The sequence below is a fragment of the Ictidomys tridecemlineatus genome, chromosome 6, assembly GCF_052094955.1.
Source record: "Ictidomys tridecemlineatus isolate mIctTri1 chromosome 6, mIctTri1.hap1, whole genome shotgun sequence".
Taxonomy (NCBI): domain Eukaryota; kingdom Metazoa; phylum Chordata; class Mammalia; order Rodentia; family Sciuridae; genus Ictidomys; species Ictidomys tridecemlineatus.
This window is the reverse complement of record NC_135482.1, coordinates 68,782,964-68,800,503: the sequence shown is the minus strand read 5'-3', so window position 1 is coordinate 68,800,503 and position 17,540 is coordinate 68,782,964. Positions and strand designations below refer to the sequence as shown.

General features: G+C 38.6%; 1 protein-coding gene across 2 annotated transcripts in view; it reads left to right on the top strand.

The window, feature by feature from the left end:
- Nucleotides 1-17,540, top strand: part of Ano6 (anoctamin 6) — a 196,830-nt gene that overhangs the window by 69,066 nt on the left and 110,224 nt on the right. For both annotated transcript variants that reach the window (XM_078014846.1, XM_078014847.1), the window contains one exon: nt 5,464-5,543. In XM_078014846.1, coding sequence (XP_077870972.1) covers nt 5,464-5,543 — 80 coding nt within the window. The remainder of the gene's footprint in view (nt 1-5,463; nt 5,544-17,540) is intronic.

Genomic DNA, 17,540 nt, shown 5'->3' with positions numbered 1-17,540 from the left:
TGGGGCAGGAGAATGGGCAGGCCCAGCATGACATCTGGAATGCTGAGGCTGTTGAGAAATGGTGGCCCATGTGTGTGGTTGCTTTTAGAATAGTGACTGGTGGAGGCTGGCACTCAGGTCACGTGTCATGCCAGGATCCAATTTCAGATGCTTCTACAAAGTGGGAGAAGAGAATTTCAGGTTCAAGACCGTCTGGCAGATCACTAGACATCCTGCCCAGTCTGGGTATAAGAGTGCATCCTTGTTCCCAAAATAACAGACCTATTTCTGTCATATTTTAGTTGTACATTGACTAGCTCATGGGCTTCTGGAGGGCAGTTTCTATACCTCTAACACCTTGGTATTTTTTCTCATATCACCTGCTTCCATCCCTGGCATATGAATCTCTTCAGCCACTTGCCACAACATCTATTTGGTTATTTTGTAGAAGGTTTTCATCAGTTCTAAGTGTAACTGCTATATCAAATAAATTCTGCTTCATTGTTTGTTTTTCAAAATGTGTTAGTCTGTCATATCTATCTGGCACTGAAGCAGTTTTTTGCTGATATTTTTCAAAATTTATATTGACGGTGTGATTTTAATTCCTTATCAATTTGTTTCTCACATTAGGGTTCTCCTTTGGATTATTTACAGCAGCCCAGAATTCAAAATGTATTTAAAAAAAAAAAAAGAAGTCCAATTTTGGAATTAGACAGGTTCAGATTACCCTTGTGTAGCTTCTAGTTGATGTCTTGATGTAACAACCTTGAATTTATTATTCATTGTCTGTGAAAAGGGGGAAAATAGGATTAAATGAAATTAGACATTCAAAAATGACAGGCATAAATCAATACTCAGTAAACTTCACTTTCTTCACATTGAATCTGTGCATATGAACTTAATTTATACTTATTTAGTACTTTATCTTTTATACCATGCTTTCAAATTGTCGTTTGTATCTTTGCCCTGCCTTCTGAGATCATCAGGGAAAGTAATGTTATCATTGGCTTGAGGCAAATAAACTAATAATAAACATTACCCAGGATCATGCAGCTAAAGAGTTAGAGATTCAGAACATGAACCCATTAGATTCCCCTAGTCCAAACCTGGTGCCCTTTGCTCCAAGTCCTGGTATAAATTTACCTGCTTCCTCTCATATATTCACTATATCTTTGATCATTTCTATGGTGCAATCACCATAATAAATAAGTCAGCTGAACTCAACCAGCTGCCATGCTGATACTGTAAATTAGATAAAGTGAGGGTGCCTGAGTCTGATTATCTTCATTCATAGGGCACTATTTATCATGCACTTTGGTTTTGACTCGTGAATTTACTGAGAGGTCGTTTTTGTGTTTTCTGTTGGGCAATAGAGTGTTATAAAATTGTAGATAATGGTTCTTTTGATTAGCCAGTTTACATTAAAATTGTAGTCCACTTTTCTGTACAGGTTATCACTGTGTTTCACAATTGGGATAATAAATTTTAATTTATTCCATTTATAATTGGTAGACAAATAAATACACATGTGAACCGCAGCTTTCTGGTAATGCCCTGTTATTAACCCATTAATATGACCCAGCATCTAGGTAGGTTTGTCAGACCCTTCATATTGGATTGCCAAATAAGTAAGCCAGACTAGTACCAAGGATTTTATTGCTTCAGTCTTACTATACTAACTTCATTGAGAAAGTTTTTAAAATATGCTCTCCGTTCCTTTCATTTTTAGCTAATTGATGTATGATTAATTTATTTTGCTTGGGGGGTTTTGTTTTTATTTTGGGGAGATGTGGATTGAACCCATGGGTGTTTAACCACTGAGCCACCTCTCCAGGCCCTTTTAGTTTTTGAGACAGGATATTACTAAGTTGCTTAGGTCCTTGCTACGTTCTGAGGCTAACCTCAAACTTTCTATCCTCCTACTTCAGCCTCCAGAGTCCCTGGATTATAGGCGTGTCCCACTGTACCTGACTAATTTATTATTAAATCTAGAAAGAGAAGAAAGATATTTAGCGGGTTTCTTTTGACATAAATCTCAAGTATTGATTTTTCCCAGAAGTAAGCCTATTGATAGTATTGTTACAGCACTCTGTATATCTGTCTAGCCTGGTATTTATAAATGGTACTGAAATTAACATTAATCATGTCTTGAATTCCTTTCCTTAGGAAGTGGAAACTTGGTATTCCTAAATCTTAAAATGCCCTGCCTGTGCAACAGAGACAATAGGCAGGGAATATTTGTTGAACTTGACTTCCTCTTGCCCTTTCATTGTGCATCCGCTCAAAATTCCATCGATGTGTCAAGACCAAAGTTTTTTTCACATCATATTAGAACAACTAGCTTTTAGTCCTCTAGTCAGCCTATTGATGAACTATGCTAACACAGAGGTCCCAAAGGATGAAATTAAATAAATTAATGGTGATGCTGTTCAAGGTGGCACTTCTGTTGTATGAAGTCGAGACATAGTGACGGTACTAAAAACACATTCCAAAATATATTAAGAAAAAATGATTTTTACAAAGAAAGAAAATTAACATTTTGCTTTTTCAGAAGTTTCCTCCCTAATTTTGCATGTTTTAATAAAAAGACCTCAAATGTCACCTTAATTTTGACTTTTTTTTCCCTGAGAAATGGAATTATTTTCCAGCTATATTAGCTTACCAGAAATGAGAATGTCATTTGCTGGAACCCTCAGTAGTAGAAGTGTAATTATCATATTAGCTTCATAAATCATTTGCTTCTGTGTGCTATAATAGGTCATGGGCTGAGGCTTTGTTCTTCCTAGGTGCTATTACAATAAAGCCATTTCTGTTTTGATTCACTCAAATATACAGTTTCTCCTTTGTGTTGACATGAACCAGTGGATCTGTTACTTTCCATTAACAGAAGAATAACTAAAATTGTCAATAATTCTATATTTTCTTTCTCAAATACTTTCACGTTGCATTGATGCCTTTCATTTGATAGAACATCTGGATAATACATCTTGTTTTGCCTCTGTCTTTAGGCAAAATGCATACTTTCTTAAGCCTGTTTTTTAAAGAAAGAAAAAGAAAACCCTACTACAGTAGCCCTATCCATCTGTTGACCCCCAGATACATAATAGATGCATCAAACATTCATACAGGAATCCTGATAAGATGTCAAAGTGAAGTCACATCATTACATTTATAATGCATATTATATATATATATAAACAATGCATCATAAATACCACAGATGTAATTTCTCCTGTCACTCTCTTGATGCTATAAAAAGGTGAGGCCTTATCTTCTAGATGTAAGCCAAGCTCCACACCAATTTACAAAACTCTTCCCATAGCTTGGTGTATAAACAAGCACATTTTAGCAAGTTTTAAAGGTGGTCTGCAGGAATGTAATTATCTTGGACAGCTGTTGTTCTGCTGTTGGAATAACCAGCTTATTACGTTACGATGCTTCAAGTGTAACACTGCAGAATTGCTGTAGCCCTCCTGTAGTTCTCAGGGGTGAGCACCTCAGTCTCGCCTTTGGTTGCTGCTTGTCAAGCCTCGGCTTGCTTCTGTGTTTCCCATTTTTGCTCTGGTTCACACATGGGGTCCTCTGATGAACTCAGATTTTCAAAGAAGTTAGAATCACTTCTTTGTGCTATCATTTCTACTGGCCTTTCTTATCAGGTCATAATAGGTACAAAGAAATAAGTTAAGTGGACAAAAAAGGATCTTTGGTTTTTCTCCCAGAATCAATTTGAACCTAAAATGTAATTGAGATATTGAGATTTCATGGATTTGGTAACTGAATGGGCTCAATTGTTGGCTGATATTTTGTTTTGTAATTAGTCACTGAGAGATCTCTTACAGATGTCCCCTGTAGATGTTTAGCCACCTTTTGGGTCACTGAAGGGAGAAATTTATTTGGATTGAGGATAACTCAGTCCTCTCTTTCACAAAAGCCTTTAATAAATTTAAAAAAATATAGACCGTTATCAAAACAAGTCACTACAAAGCTAAGGTAATACCACACAATAACATTTTTAAAACAATTTCTTTTAATACCTATTCTGTACTCAAATGTGCCGGGACTCTGTATCAAAACCTAATTTGTCCAAATTAGAACCAGTCATGGACCACATACTGTTAGCAGTTGTATGTCCCTTAATACTCTTCAATTTGTTTTTTTTGGAGGGAATGGCTGGTACTGGTGATTGAACCTAGGGCTGCTTTACCACTGAGCTATATCCCTAGCCTTTTTTATTTCGTGACAGGGTCTAAGTTTTCAAGGCTGACCTCAGCCTCAAACTTATAATTCTCCTACAAGCCTTCTGGGTAGCTGGGCTTACAGCAGCACTCTTTAAATTTTAACCTCATCCCTTTTTCATGTCATTGACTTGTTGAAGAGATGTAGGCCCATTAATAAATGAGAATGCCTATTCAAATTGATTTAAATATTAAACTATATTTTAGCTGTTTAATGTCTTTAAATTTAATCAAGAGCATTTTCTTATGTAGTTGAAGTTATATTGTTACAATTATCATTAATGATAATTCCTTAGTATAATCTTACACCTAACCAATATTTAAGTTTTCCCAACTTTTGTGACATTAGTGATCGAACACAGGTCCTCACACATGCTAGGCAATCAGCTTACTGCAGAGCTATTTCTGCAGCCCATAATGTTTTTTCCTACACTTCTTTGAATCAGTATCTAACTCAAAACTACACATGATATATGATTTTATTGTTTTCTCAGTGTCTTTTTTTCTGGAATAATCTCTTTTATTCTGTCCATAACATTGACAAGATAGAACAGTCTCTTAAAGAATGATGCATCTACTGGATTTGGTTCCTCTATCCCTCTAAGCACTGCACATGTCTAATATTGTAGCCACTAGTTATGTGGGGCTATGAACTTTTGAAATATGGCTAGCCTGCATTGAAATGCACTTTGAATATGAAAAGTTCATTGATTTCCTAAGACTTAGTCCAAGAAAAATGTAAAGATAGTTTGCTAACAATTTTTAGATATGTATTCAAGTGATAATTGGGGCATTATAAGATAAAATTAATTTGTTTTCTTTTTAAGTTTCTTAAAATGATCTAGAAAAAAATTTACTTGATTCTCATGATATTTGTCATATGTTGCTTTCTAACATATTTTAAAATTGCTAACCCAGAATGACTCCATCAGTATTTTGAGAAATTGCAGAAAAAAGAGCACTAGTAGACTAAAGTGTTTCTTAGCTAGACTCATAACATCTAGTTGCTGTGTAGAAGCTAAGTGATTTTCCATGCTAGACAGCCTGGGGAATTTTAAGACCTAATATCCTTCCAGTATGGCATTATCCCATGGATGAAACAGCTGTGGAAGGGTTTGAGTGTTTCTGATAACTGAAAGTGTTAAATAATGTAAAACTATAAGAGAGCTACAGTTCTTAGTTGCCCCATTCCTGTATACAGCCAATGAAAGTTCATGCTTTATTTATCTACTTATCTATTTATTTTCAGTGTTGGAAAACTTTGAACAGACAATTGTTCCCAATTTTGGATCATTGGAAAGTCAGCAGGATTTCCGAACCCCGGAGTTTGTGAGTATTATCACTTTATCTTAAATTTGTATTAACTAGCCAGAGACTTTTTTACAAAGTAGGGAAAAAGTTTTTTTTTTTTTTTTTTTATGAATTCTGTTCTTCAGTGATTCCAGGTCTGGCATAAAATCCTCCTGTGGCAGTGACTGTGTTCAGAATGCTCTGGTGTCCCTGGGGAACAGGTTACTGAACTTCAGTATCTCAGCATCATGCACTGTAGGCTTGATCTTCACACTGCTCATGCAATTGCAAACAGGAACTCATTCTGCAATAAACTAGCAATGACTTTCCAAAGGTCCCACTTCATTCCTTGATACCCTTGTGCTCAGTTTCTGTGCTCGCTTGCTCTGGAAAACAGTCTTTACTAAGCACAGACAGGTACATTGACCATTACCAGTCATTTATAGTAAACACAGTGTGATTCTCATTTCCTTTTGAAACCTGCAGTAATACAGCCTCATAGGTCTAGGACTATTCTGTTGCTGTTTCCTACCAAGAGGCAAACTAATGCTTCTACTCAATTGGACTCATTAAAGATTAGGCATGGTTCCTACCCTTAAGGAATTAAAAATCTTATTAGATGCCACTGTGATTTTATTAATGCCTTGTTTAAAGAAAATTAAGCACATAGGATGCCTTGCAAAATGTCCTTACCAAATAGATTTTATATTAGGCTCATTTGGAGAAAGGGGATGGGAAGAAGTGTTTCTCTGACTCATGTGCCACATTATTGCACCATATGTGTAGGGAAAGCAAGCCAGAATCCACCTGAATTTACTGACTTTTTTTTTGTTGTTGTTCCTGTTGCCAGTGGCTTGTCTACCAATTGCTTTAGCAATGCAAAAAACCTTTTTTAGTTTATTTTCAAAGTGTGATATACATTCACCACTTCAGTAATTGACAGAGCATGGTTTTGTTATTGATAAAGGCAAAAAAAGAACTCATTATGTGTTTTTCCTCTTCTCATTCCCTCTTTATGGATTTCCCACTCAATTTGACCAAGAATAAGGAAACCAGACAGTGCCCTGGACTGAAAAGGATCGCACATAAAACTGTATCCACAATGCCATTTTATTGCAAAGTGTGGGGCTCCTGTGGCGCACTTGCAGATTGCCTACTGTGAAAATCACTTGGATATAATAAAAAGACATAGTATTCAATGACTTCCCTGTTATATTCAGTGAGATTTTCAGTGGAGGAAAATTGTGAATGCTCACCAGTATTCCTGTGTCTTAAAGAAGCAGAGCAGTTTGTGGCTTTTCTTACTTTTTGTAGTTAGAGTCCAAAAGCAGAATTCATAGGTGTTTCACATTTGAGTGTACTCTTGGTACAAACTCATGGTGCCTCCTTTTTTCCTTTTTATTAACTGCTTTTTGTTGATGTTCTCTAAGTTACATAAACTAATCTAAAAAGAAATGTGTGCAACAAGATGTTGGTGTGCCTGGTAAACACACATGTAGTTCACACAAAATTCCTGTGTGAGAAAAGAAGTGTTTTTTTCTCAAGAACAGGTTCTGGTATTTTGTCACGTTGGAGTTCAGCTTCCCTTAGTGTCGTTTTTGATTCAGCTGTGTTGGTGAACGTCCTCCACCTTTAGCATATCCTCTTGACAACCACGTTTTCATTTTTGGCATTTGGAAACTGGCTAGTTTGAGCCAGAATGGCCAGAGGTAGGACTAGGATCACAGAATATATTCACCCTGTTGAGAGACTTATTTTAACAATGACTCTGGGCACACCTAAGCTGGGGAGATTCCTAGGCTAAATCCCCACTTTTTTGTTTTCCACTATCATGCCTCAAGAATAATCGAGAGTAGTTTCATTAGACTACACTGGTAGAGCTAAAAGACACTATCCCATTTTATCCCATCGCCCCAGGTGTGGAACACCTATAAAAACTTAAGTTGAGCAACATATGCACCACTCATGGTAAAGTTAGAAGTAATTACTCTGTTTTTAGAAGTCTAGTCTTTTGAGCAAAGTAATAGGTAAATGATTAGAACATTTGAAAAAAAAAATACATGTATGAAAATATATATATAAAGGATATATAAACTCTACATTCTGATTTCCGATCTATTTTAATTCACCTGTGTCAGTTTCATTGACAACTTGGGACTTAATGGGTTAATCATGATTACCACATTCATGCAGTTGATAATCCATTTCTCTGTCCTGGCTGTTATGTGTCTCTAATTGTGTGTTCATACCATGTTCAGGAAGGAATCTGTGATTTTTCTTTTTGTTTTATAGGTTTTTCACACCTCCGATGCTCATTACATGCCACATCTTTGTGTAGCATATAAATAGCTGCTTGTATTTTCTCCTCAGCATCACTATAGCCCGTGTACTCCTGGTCTCATGGTAAACATATATCACCTAAACTGCTGTCTCCATGGTAAACAAACAGGAGACACAGAGAAAGTCCCTTGAGAATAGCATGCTCCAGGGAATCCTGCATTCTGTTTGAGAGTAGCCCATTTTGTAGGCAGAAGGTTACAGTGTCAGTGAAACCGGTGGCTCCAGTTGTGCAGGCAGGCCGGCTGGGCACATGCCAGGAGAAAGTCGGGTAAGCTGATCCAAGTCAGATTTTAAAAATCAGAAACGGGAGTTACAATAGGAACCTGGGAGCCAAGAGAACCCCAGAGCAAAGCAGAATTGAAAACAGAAGACTAGGAAGAATAAAAGGAGCTGGAAAATCAGTATTCTATTTTTCTCCATCTGGCATTTTGGAAGGTCCAACCGCAGTTTGCTGAGTTGAACTGAAATAAAAAAGGGCATAGACTGTGTTTACTCAGGCGTTATCCTCAAGTACTTCAGGTTTTAGAAGGATCAAAAGTCTAGTGTTTTTCTATAACAGGATGTATTTATATAGTTTGGCCAACAGGGACAATAAAATGCTTATCATTATTCGTTTGTTTTTTTAGAATTTCTGTTTTTCTTTCACTTTAAATAAGGTCTGAGAGAGCAGTGCCAGTTGAACATCCTGGGTCACTGGTGTCATAAGCCAATCTAAGTTTTCCTCCCCAGCTTGGGTCTGTCCACATCCAGCACTGCTATAGAGTCTGCATAAATCCTGGGTAGATGAATGCTTTTGTCAGCCCCATGTGCCCAGCGATGGCAGCCAACCTTGTTCTCAGGCAGCATTTCTACTGACCTCTTCTCAAACTCACTGCAGATTTGTCTATTGATTATCTGCCACCTATGTTGCTTCTCTCCACCTCCCCTTCTCCTTTACAGACTGAGGCAAGTGAGTTGAGCCAAACTAGGCTAGAATGTTAAAAGGTGAACAGAGATGTGGGTGTAAGACACATGAGTTCTTGCTACCCCAGAGTGTTTGAGGAGTTGGGAACGTGTTGAAACTAGAAACTATGAGGTAGATGAGGTAAGATGGATATGTGGGAGGGAGTCAAGGTGAAAGGGGCCTGGCTGAGTGCTGGCAGTAGAGTGTAACTTTGTGACGTTGCTATGGTGGGACACCATACCAAGTTCAGTTTTGTTGTTGTTTAAGCACAGTGAAAATTTGTTTTATAAATATCATCAGCATTTTCCCATGCTATTTTTTTTTGTGTCATTATTGGTACCTTCTTTAATATTGTCTGATCTGTCCTATTCATGAAGTATAATTCATCACATTATAATTCTCAAAAGCTATTGCTCAAGAGATATCTAGTCAGGAAAGTGGTGGCACAGCTAGACGTTCTTGGAAGCATGTAAGTGGTGGCCATCCTTTGGGAACAGGGATGAAAGTAGACTTGGTATGGGAGATTCTGGGAAAGGAGATTGGTCAAAACGAGGTTGGGAACTGAGTGCCAGAGACTCAGGTTCATAGAGTGCAGACTTAGAAGTAGAAATGAAAGAAATAGGCTTCTGTGGTTAGAACTGAAGATGGGGAGCCATCCACATAGCAATGGAGCAGATAAGTGTTCTGCATTGTGGTTGCATGCAGGTGATGCTTGGCCCCCCCAGGTGTTTCCAATCCCAGGTCTGTGGTTAAAAGCAAAGGAGATCTAAGGAGTCTATCCAAAATGCATGGCTGAACCCACAGACTCCAAGTTTGGAGAGGTAGTGGGCAAGGCTCTTTATAAATACCCTGGCTCCATCGGCATTGACCTAGGAACTCAGAAGGACTTGACAGACTGAGCACACACTGGACAAAGGGTGGGGTGTGGATAAAGGAGTCCAATCTAGCAGCACTGAATCTGTTTACAGCAAGCTGGGAGATATTGCACCATCCGAACCCAGTCTGTGGTCAATGTGGAAACACATGGAAGGAAAGGAGAGGCTAAAAATTTATGTTTTGTGATCCATGCCTCATCATTAATATCTCCTTTTTATTTTTCTGAAACTAGAGCTTTACATATAACTCTCCTGGCTTTTTAGAAGCAGGAATATTCTTATCTCTAATCTAATGCTAGTTGATATTTTTCATTGTTTAGCTTCCACCAGATTTGGAGTAAATAATGAAGAGTTTGAGCTGGCAAAAGAATATTAGGATTATAATAGCATAAACCAAGACAGATGATGAGAAACCCTAGGATTTAGAAAGATTAGATAGACAAATAGGCTTAGGAAGATGAGGATTAAAGTGGAATAAATGTGAGTCCTTATAATCATGGTTCTACAGAGTGAAGCAGGTCCAAGGAGTAATTATTCTCATTTGAAGTTGAGCAGGAGGGGGAACCTCCTTTTTTTGAGGGAAGATATTACTTTATAGAAAATAATGCTAATTCCCTGAAATTCAGATTTGATTATATTCAACCAGGTAAAAAATGCAGTTGATCTCAAGGAAGAGTTAAAGTATTAATTCACTCAACAAATATTTATTTGATGTCTACTATTTTAGTGCCTAAGTAGTACAGTTAACATACAGAAAACAATATCCCTGTATTTATGGAGCTAATATTTTGGTGAGGAAGAAATGAAACATGTCAGCTGATGAATCCTTTAGAAAAAGATAATAGCGATTTTATGGGTGTGTTGGTTAGTGGTGGTAACAGTTTTAAACAGGGTTTTTAGGACATATCTCACTGAGAAGATGCCAAGTGAAAAAACCTGAAAGTTGTGCTGGAGCTAACTATTTGGGAATGTGCAGAGAAAGCATTCCAGGCAGGAGTGGCATAAACACAGGACTTGAGGTGAGGGATTTGTTATGTGTCTGGGAAAATGGAAGGAGGCCAGTATGGTCAGAATGGAATGAAGGATAGGGAGAATAATAGATTTGGGGACTTTAAATAAACTTTGGTTTTACTCTGAGTTGGGAAGTCATTTGAGGGTAAAAGACTTTCGAGTGTCTTTTATATATATATATTTATATTTATATAGATGTGAGGGTTCTGAGCAGAGGGGTGACCTGACTGTGTGCTTTAGTAGGATCACTTGGCTGTGCTGAGAATAGGCTATGGGGAAGCAAGGAGGCCAATTAGTCCTTTCCAGGAATCCAAGGATGAGATGGTGGTGGCTGAGTGTTCATTATAGTAGTAGTGAGACATGCCAATTCTGGATGTATTTGGAAAGTAGAAGTAATAGATTTGTTGACAAAGCAGATGTGCAGTGTATGAGAAATAGCAGTCAAGGATGACTTGACAAAAGCTTTTGATTTGGAAGACTGTGGAAGGAGCAATTTTTAGAGAAATAGATGATACTAAAAGTTTTGTTCTGGATATGCAAAATTTGTAACATCCAAGTGGAGAGAGGTCAAAATGCAGTGGGACATATGTATCTGGAGTTAAAGAGAGGTTCAGTCAGAGACCTGGGAGTTGTCAGCAGGTAGACAGTGTGTAAAGCTATGGACAAGCAGCAAGGGAGTGACAGAGAGATTCTGGATTGAGCCCTGGGGGGCCCAATATTTATAGGTCAGGAAGAAGACGAATAATCGGCAGAGGAAGTCATGGAGGTAGGAGGAAGATGAAGAGAGTCCTAGGAGCCAAGATGAAGAAGTGAAAAGTAGAAGGGAATGACCATTGGACTTGGCAATGGGGAAAAGGATTTGACAAGAGAAATCTGAGTTTAGTGGTGGAACCAAATCCTAATTAGGAATGATTGAAAACAGGCAGCAGAAGAAGAGTGGGATATCTGGAATTTTAGGTAACATCTTAATCTTTTGAACTTTTTTTCCTCTGGACAAGAATACAGAGAAAGAAGGCAGGATCTGAAGGAAGAGTTGGGTTGAAGAGTGTTCAGTTTTAAGATAACAGGACTTCCTGTTTGTAAAGTGGGAGAGAAAATTCGTAGGGAGAGAAATGTTGATGATGCAGGAATGGAAAGAATAATTTTTTAAATAATATCCTTGAGAAGACAAAAAGGAATGGAGTCTGGTCCATAGGTGGCCATAGATGTGGACATTCACACCTAGAAGGAGGCAAGATCCAGTTTGATCACAATTTCTCAACCTCGGCACCACTGACATTTTGGTCTGAATTAATGTGTTGTGGGTGGGGATGGGGAGGGTGTCATCCTGTGCGTTGTAGGATGTTTAGCAGCATCCCTGGTCTCTACCCACTAGATGTTCCCTGCCTTGGGGAAGGAATGGCAACTAGTCATGGCCAAATGTTCCCCAGGGACAAAGTTGCCCCATTTGAGAGACATTGAGTTAGATAAATACTGAAAAGCATCGAGGTCACTGGTATCCTTAGAGCAGTTTTTGTGCAGTGTTTTGGATGTCACTCTAATCCAGGTTAGAATGGATTGTGGAATGAGCAGGAGAAAGAAAATAGAAAATGCTGACCTTTCTTTTAGGGAGTGTGCCAATGAGGGACTAGAGAATAAGAAAGAACAGGAGGAGAGAATGAGAGCCAGGATGATTTTCTTTTATTGTAAGGGTCCGGTGGAGCGTCGAAGAAAGAGACCACACAAGAGACTGGCTCCATGCAATTGGCAAAAGGGGATTTATTGAACCAGCATGCTGGGGCTCAAGGCTCACTCAGGAAGGGAGAGCAGCCCAGAGCCCAGAGCAGAGTTCAAGCAGAGCTTAAGTACACTTTTTGGAGAGGGTGGGGGGCTTTGCATACATCAGAACAAATCATCATGAGGCGAGGGAAAATTGAACAACAACCCTGAGTCAGGATTAGTACATACATTGGCGGGAACAATCTGGGCAGGGGTGATTGGTCATTTCTAAGTGGGGTACACATTTAAACTGATTGGTTTTGGAGCCTAGATGCTTACATGCCATGTTACCTGGAGCCCTTAGCTATTAAACAAGCAGGGAATCAATGGAGATATTTACTGGGCAGTTCCAGCATTGTCCTAACAGCTACAGAGATTACAGGTTCCGGGGGTAGCAGAAGAATTTTAACAATACCTAGTCTTTACTTTTTAGCCCAGGCCTTGCCATTTAGAAGCTTTACAATGCCCAATCTTTTACACTTTAACTCAAGCTTTTGCAGCTTAGAATCAGCTTAGAAATTTTACCTTTACATTATCAGCTGGAGAAATGTGAGCAAGCTTAAGAAGGATCCATGTAAGAGGAGCAACTGAGTCTAGGGAGAGTAGTTCTGAAGAGGGCCGTGGAGGGGTTTGCAGGGTATAGGTAGAAGGGTCAACATTCAGTCGGAGGAACAGTGTCTCTCACGGTGTAGGAGTAGAGGCCAATACTTGTGGTTTGTGGGCTTCATAGGGAGAAGTTGAGGGCTCCCAACAGGCATCTCCTGTTACCAGCTGCTGAGAGTGAAGAGAAGGCACTTGGAAGTGGTTTTGAAGACTTGTGCCGTAGGCTGACGGCAAAAAACCTGGAAAAAAGTTCTAGGATTTCTGGGCAGCAATAAGGGATTAGATGAGGCTGATGATGCCAAACTTCCCTGCTTTGACACAGGAAGGATCACTCGGACACAGGAAGAAGAAAGCAGGCTTCAACCAGAGTGGAAGCTTTCCTGGATGGACATGATGGGAAGAGTGAAGTATTGGAAGAATGAGCTAATGGAATGCAATCTGAGGAAAGGAGGAAAGGAAGGAAGAATCAGCAGAGTGTTTAGAAGAAGACAAAGGGCTTCAGAGGTCTTTGTGACTTCAGAAGGAAATGTAGTTGTGTCAGAGAGATCTTTCAATAAGCAATTTTAGAAAAAGAACTTTTCAAGAAATGACAAGGGCCCCGGGGGGTCCGTGGCATTTACTGTGTAAGGGGAATAAGAGCATTGGTAAGAAGCCACGCTCCTGGGACATATGTGTTCTGGTCACATTCTGCCTGCAGGATGTCTGTATTTCCTTCTGGCATGGTGGAGGACACAGCCGAGAGCGAAATGTGTGTCACAGACTAGATTCAGTGTCCAGAAGCAGCAGTGATGAGTTGGAGATGATAAATTTTAGCAAACTCTGGGGATATATTCTACTCACATAGACCTAAATGGAATTTTCTCCCAAGGACGTTGGAGACTAATGCTCTGAAAGTGGCTTGTGAAAAAAGGGGAACATTAATCTTCTTCCCTTTCCTGGTGGTGTGAATGGGATGAGAGGGAAACCAGCCACTGCCCACAGGTCTGCAGATTTTAATTTGTAGGTTTGTTTCAAAGTGGTTGGTCAGGTCTTATTTCAAAGTAGTTCCAAGAGTCTGTTTAAATCTCTTTTGTTTTGCAATCCAGACTACTTTATTTTGGTTATTGCTGAGGTAACTAAATTCTTGCTGGGTCTTTTGAAAAATATTTCAGTTTATTTCATGGTCATTCCAAGGTCTTTCTCACTAATACTAGCTGCTCCACTAAAGTCCTATGGTATGTCTCAAACTCTCGGGATCTTCAGGGTCAAGAATTGTGGGAATAAGACAGGACAGGGCTCTCTCACTCAAGTTCTTCTTCACTTGGACTTACATTTTTTGCCTTCTGTAAACAGAAATATGATGGCTTTGCCTTATGTTTTTGGCACTAAGTTTGTCAAACTAAAAGAAAACAGAAACTTGCCCCCCAAAGAGCAAACAAAGGAATATTAATTTGGAAAAAGAACTCTCAAAAGGGAAAATAAAATCAAAGATAAACTGGCTAGTCTGAATTGCTCTTTTGGCCTTTTTCCTGTGACTAGAATTCGTGTGGCATTTCAATGTTGAAAGCTTTTTGTGCATTCATCTGAATATGGAGGAATATTTATGTTCTGTACATGGCTATTTCAGAAGCTAAATTTGTAGATCTGTTAGGATTGGAGAGTATGAGCAAAAGTAGGCAGAGTTATATGCAAAGATTGTTATTCAGAAGTTTCTTTCCAAGTCACTTCTTTGGGATGCAGAATATCTTTTCCTAGAGAACCTGTGAATGGTGATTAGGTGGCTAGACCCAGCCAGGCCAGACCCCCTTCAGCCAGTTTAACTCAAAATGCCAACTATACTCACAATCCTCTGGAACACTCCAATCTTTTATTTTTTTTTCCCCATCATTAATTTTTAAATGTTAAAGTCCAGAGTGAATTGAAGCTTGTGGAAAAAAAAAATGTTTAGCAAGATGAGATTGATGAATTGATTGATTGGTTGTTGAATTAAGCTAGATGATGAAGATGCAGTAATAGGTCCTCAGTTTAAGGAAGACAGTTTAATGGTATGAGATGACAGAGAAAACAACTTGTCAGCTTCTATATTACTTCTGTCTCTTCTACCAGTGAAGGTGAACAAGCCCAGGGGAAGGCTGGAGTGGTACAAACTTGAAATCGTCAAAGCCTGGGGGAAGGACCCTAGAAACCCATTCTGCTCAGGAATGTTTTAGAAAGGAATATAGTTATTCCAAATGGGCTGAAATCTCCCACCTGAGAAAATTCTATGTCAATCAGACATTACAGGAGCTTGTAGATTTGTTTGTGAACCATGGTTGGTGATTTTGAGGCAGTATTGGAATAGGAGAGAAGACTAGAATGAAAATGTAAAAGTTTTAAAAATAGGGGTTAGATTAGGGTAGAAGTAAGTTGGACTAGACTCGGTTCTGATAAATGGAGACATTGAAACTGAACCATTCACCTCCAAGAATCTCACAGAATGAGATTTTTAAGGAGATGGTTTGTAAATCTTAGAAAAAAGGTCACCGAGAACAAGCATGAGCTCAATAAAAAGTCATTACAACCTGAGCACATTACTTTTTTTTTTTTAAATGAGGAGTAATTGGTAGAATAGGAGAAAGCCAGACATTTTTGTGTTTTGATTTTAGCAAGGTGTGTAGAAAAAAACTCCCTTTAAATGCAAAATGAAGAAGTGTGGTCCTAGAGAGTGCACTTATCTAGGCAATTGATCTTAGGAAGACTGTGGAATAATGGATGGAAATCAATTCCTAGAAGAGACAGAAATCAATATGAATTAAAGTAAACTCCTGGCCCTGATTCATAAATACCAGCTGCTTAAGTAAAGAACACAGAGTGAAGACTGAAGACCAGTCACGTGAATGACTAGGTATTTGGCTAATTAAGTTCAGTATGAATTGTGCATGCAATAAATATAAGTTAATGCAAATCCAGAATGCATCTTTATCTCTGTCTTCAACAGTCAGTTTCTGCTCAGTACTGGCAAAGCAGCACTTGCCATTCTGGGTGCCCGCTCAGTATGGAGAGAGGATACTGACACTTAGGTGAGAACATGACAAGTTCTAAATATTAGACAACAGTCATTGGTAGATGAAGGTGTGAAATACAGTTTTAAGGACCAGGAATAGAAGATAAATACAGCAAATAGATTTCATTTCAGTAGGAAGAAATTCTCATAATACAAAATACCTAACACTTTGGAAGAGTTCAAATGCAGACAGGCTTAATGGATAACAATCCAGGCAGAAGATAAAAAACAAATGCTTGAACCAGAACATGCCTGTGGGGATGGAAAGGCAGGGCATGTGTGTTTTATGTGTAGCAGGACTTGGTAATTGATGGGAAGTGGAGAATGACAGAAAGGCAGGGTATGTCTGTGAATATTCCATCCCATTGAGTTAAATGTGGCTCATTGATGCATCTGAATTGCTTCTATTTTATATTTTCTCCTCATTCAACCTGTTATCAGCAGCCAAATTATGTAATCAATTAAAACCCTTTCCTCTGAATATCAATGTTCATTCTACCTGGTTTTATTCCTCCATTTTCAGAAACCCTTGACTTTAAAATGCCTTGTGAATTCCTTCCCCACGAGATATCACATTTGAAATTCAGCAAGCTATCTGTTATCTGGGAATGTCAAAATTAATTTGACCAAAGCATGGGTGAGGAAAGCAGGGAGCCCTGGGCATTTGAAACAAAGATGTGATATCTGTCATCTGGAAGCGTTTCCCAACAATGGCCAGGAAACCCCACAGAAGCAAAAGCATCGAGTTCAAGTTAAGAGTCGGCTGTCAAATAACCTGACCATGCCATGACCTAAAAAACAGCATGAATGTAGAAAATAATGATGAAAATTTAAAGAGAAACGCAGAACTTGGTGGAATTGTGCACACAATATGCATTCACAGGATTCCTTGGGAGACCAGTGGGATTTCCACTATAGCTGTCCCTCCCATATTTTGAACTCTTAATTAATTTGGAAGGCTGAAGGACTTTGAAAAGATGACTTGAAATCCTTTAATTTCTGAAAGCTCCAAATTAACTATAGTTGCACTAATTTCAACAAATAATAATAATAATAAAAACTCTTATAGTACCTCTTTACTATAAGTCTCAAATGCATTCCTTAAGTTCATCTCTGGAAAGAATTACTATATACACTTTTACCCAGAAAACTCAAATGGCTCCTTCAAAAAGAAAATGCATTTACAGCTCCTTCTCCCAGGTCACTTTTTTGAAATGTAGATTAATGTGAACTGACAGGTTGTAATAACTACCAAAGAGCATCTTCATTAATTATAATGGGCAGACCAGTACTATGGATCTTTAGGATGTTAGCATAAATTGGAATATATCAAGTCAGAGCCATACTTGTTGCTAGAGTAAAATCTAAGTTCACATCCTTTAAAATAAAAACAGAATGGAAATTCTGACAGATTTAGCAGTGTCGATGGCACCCCACCATTCCCCCTGATTTGTCGGCCTCAAGTGTCATTAAGGTAAACATAC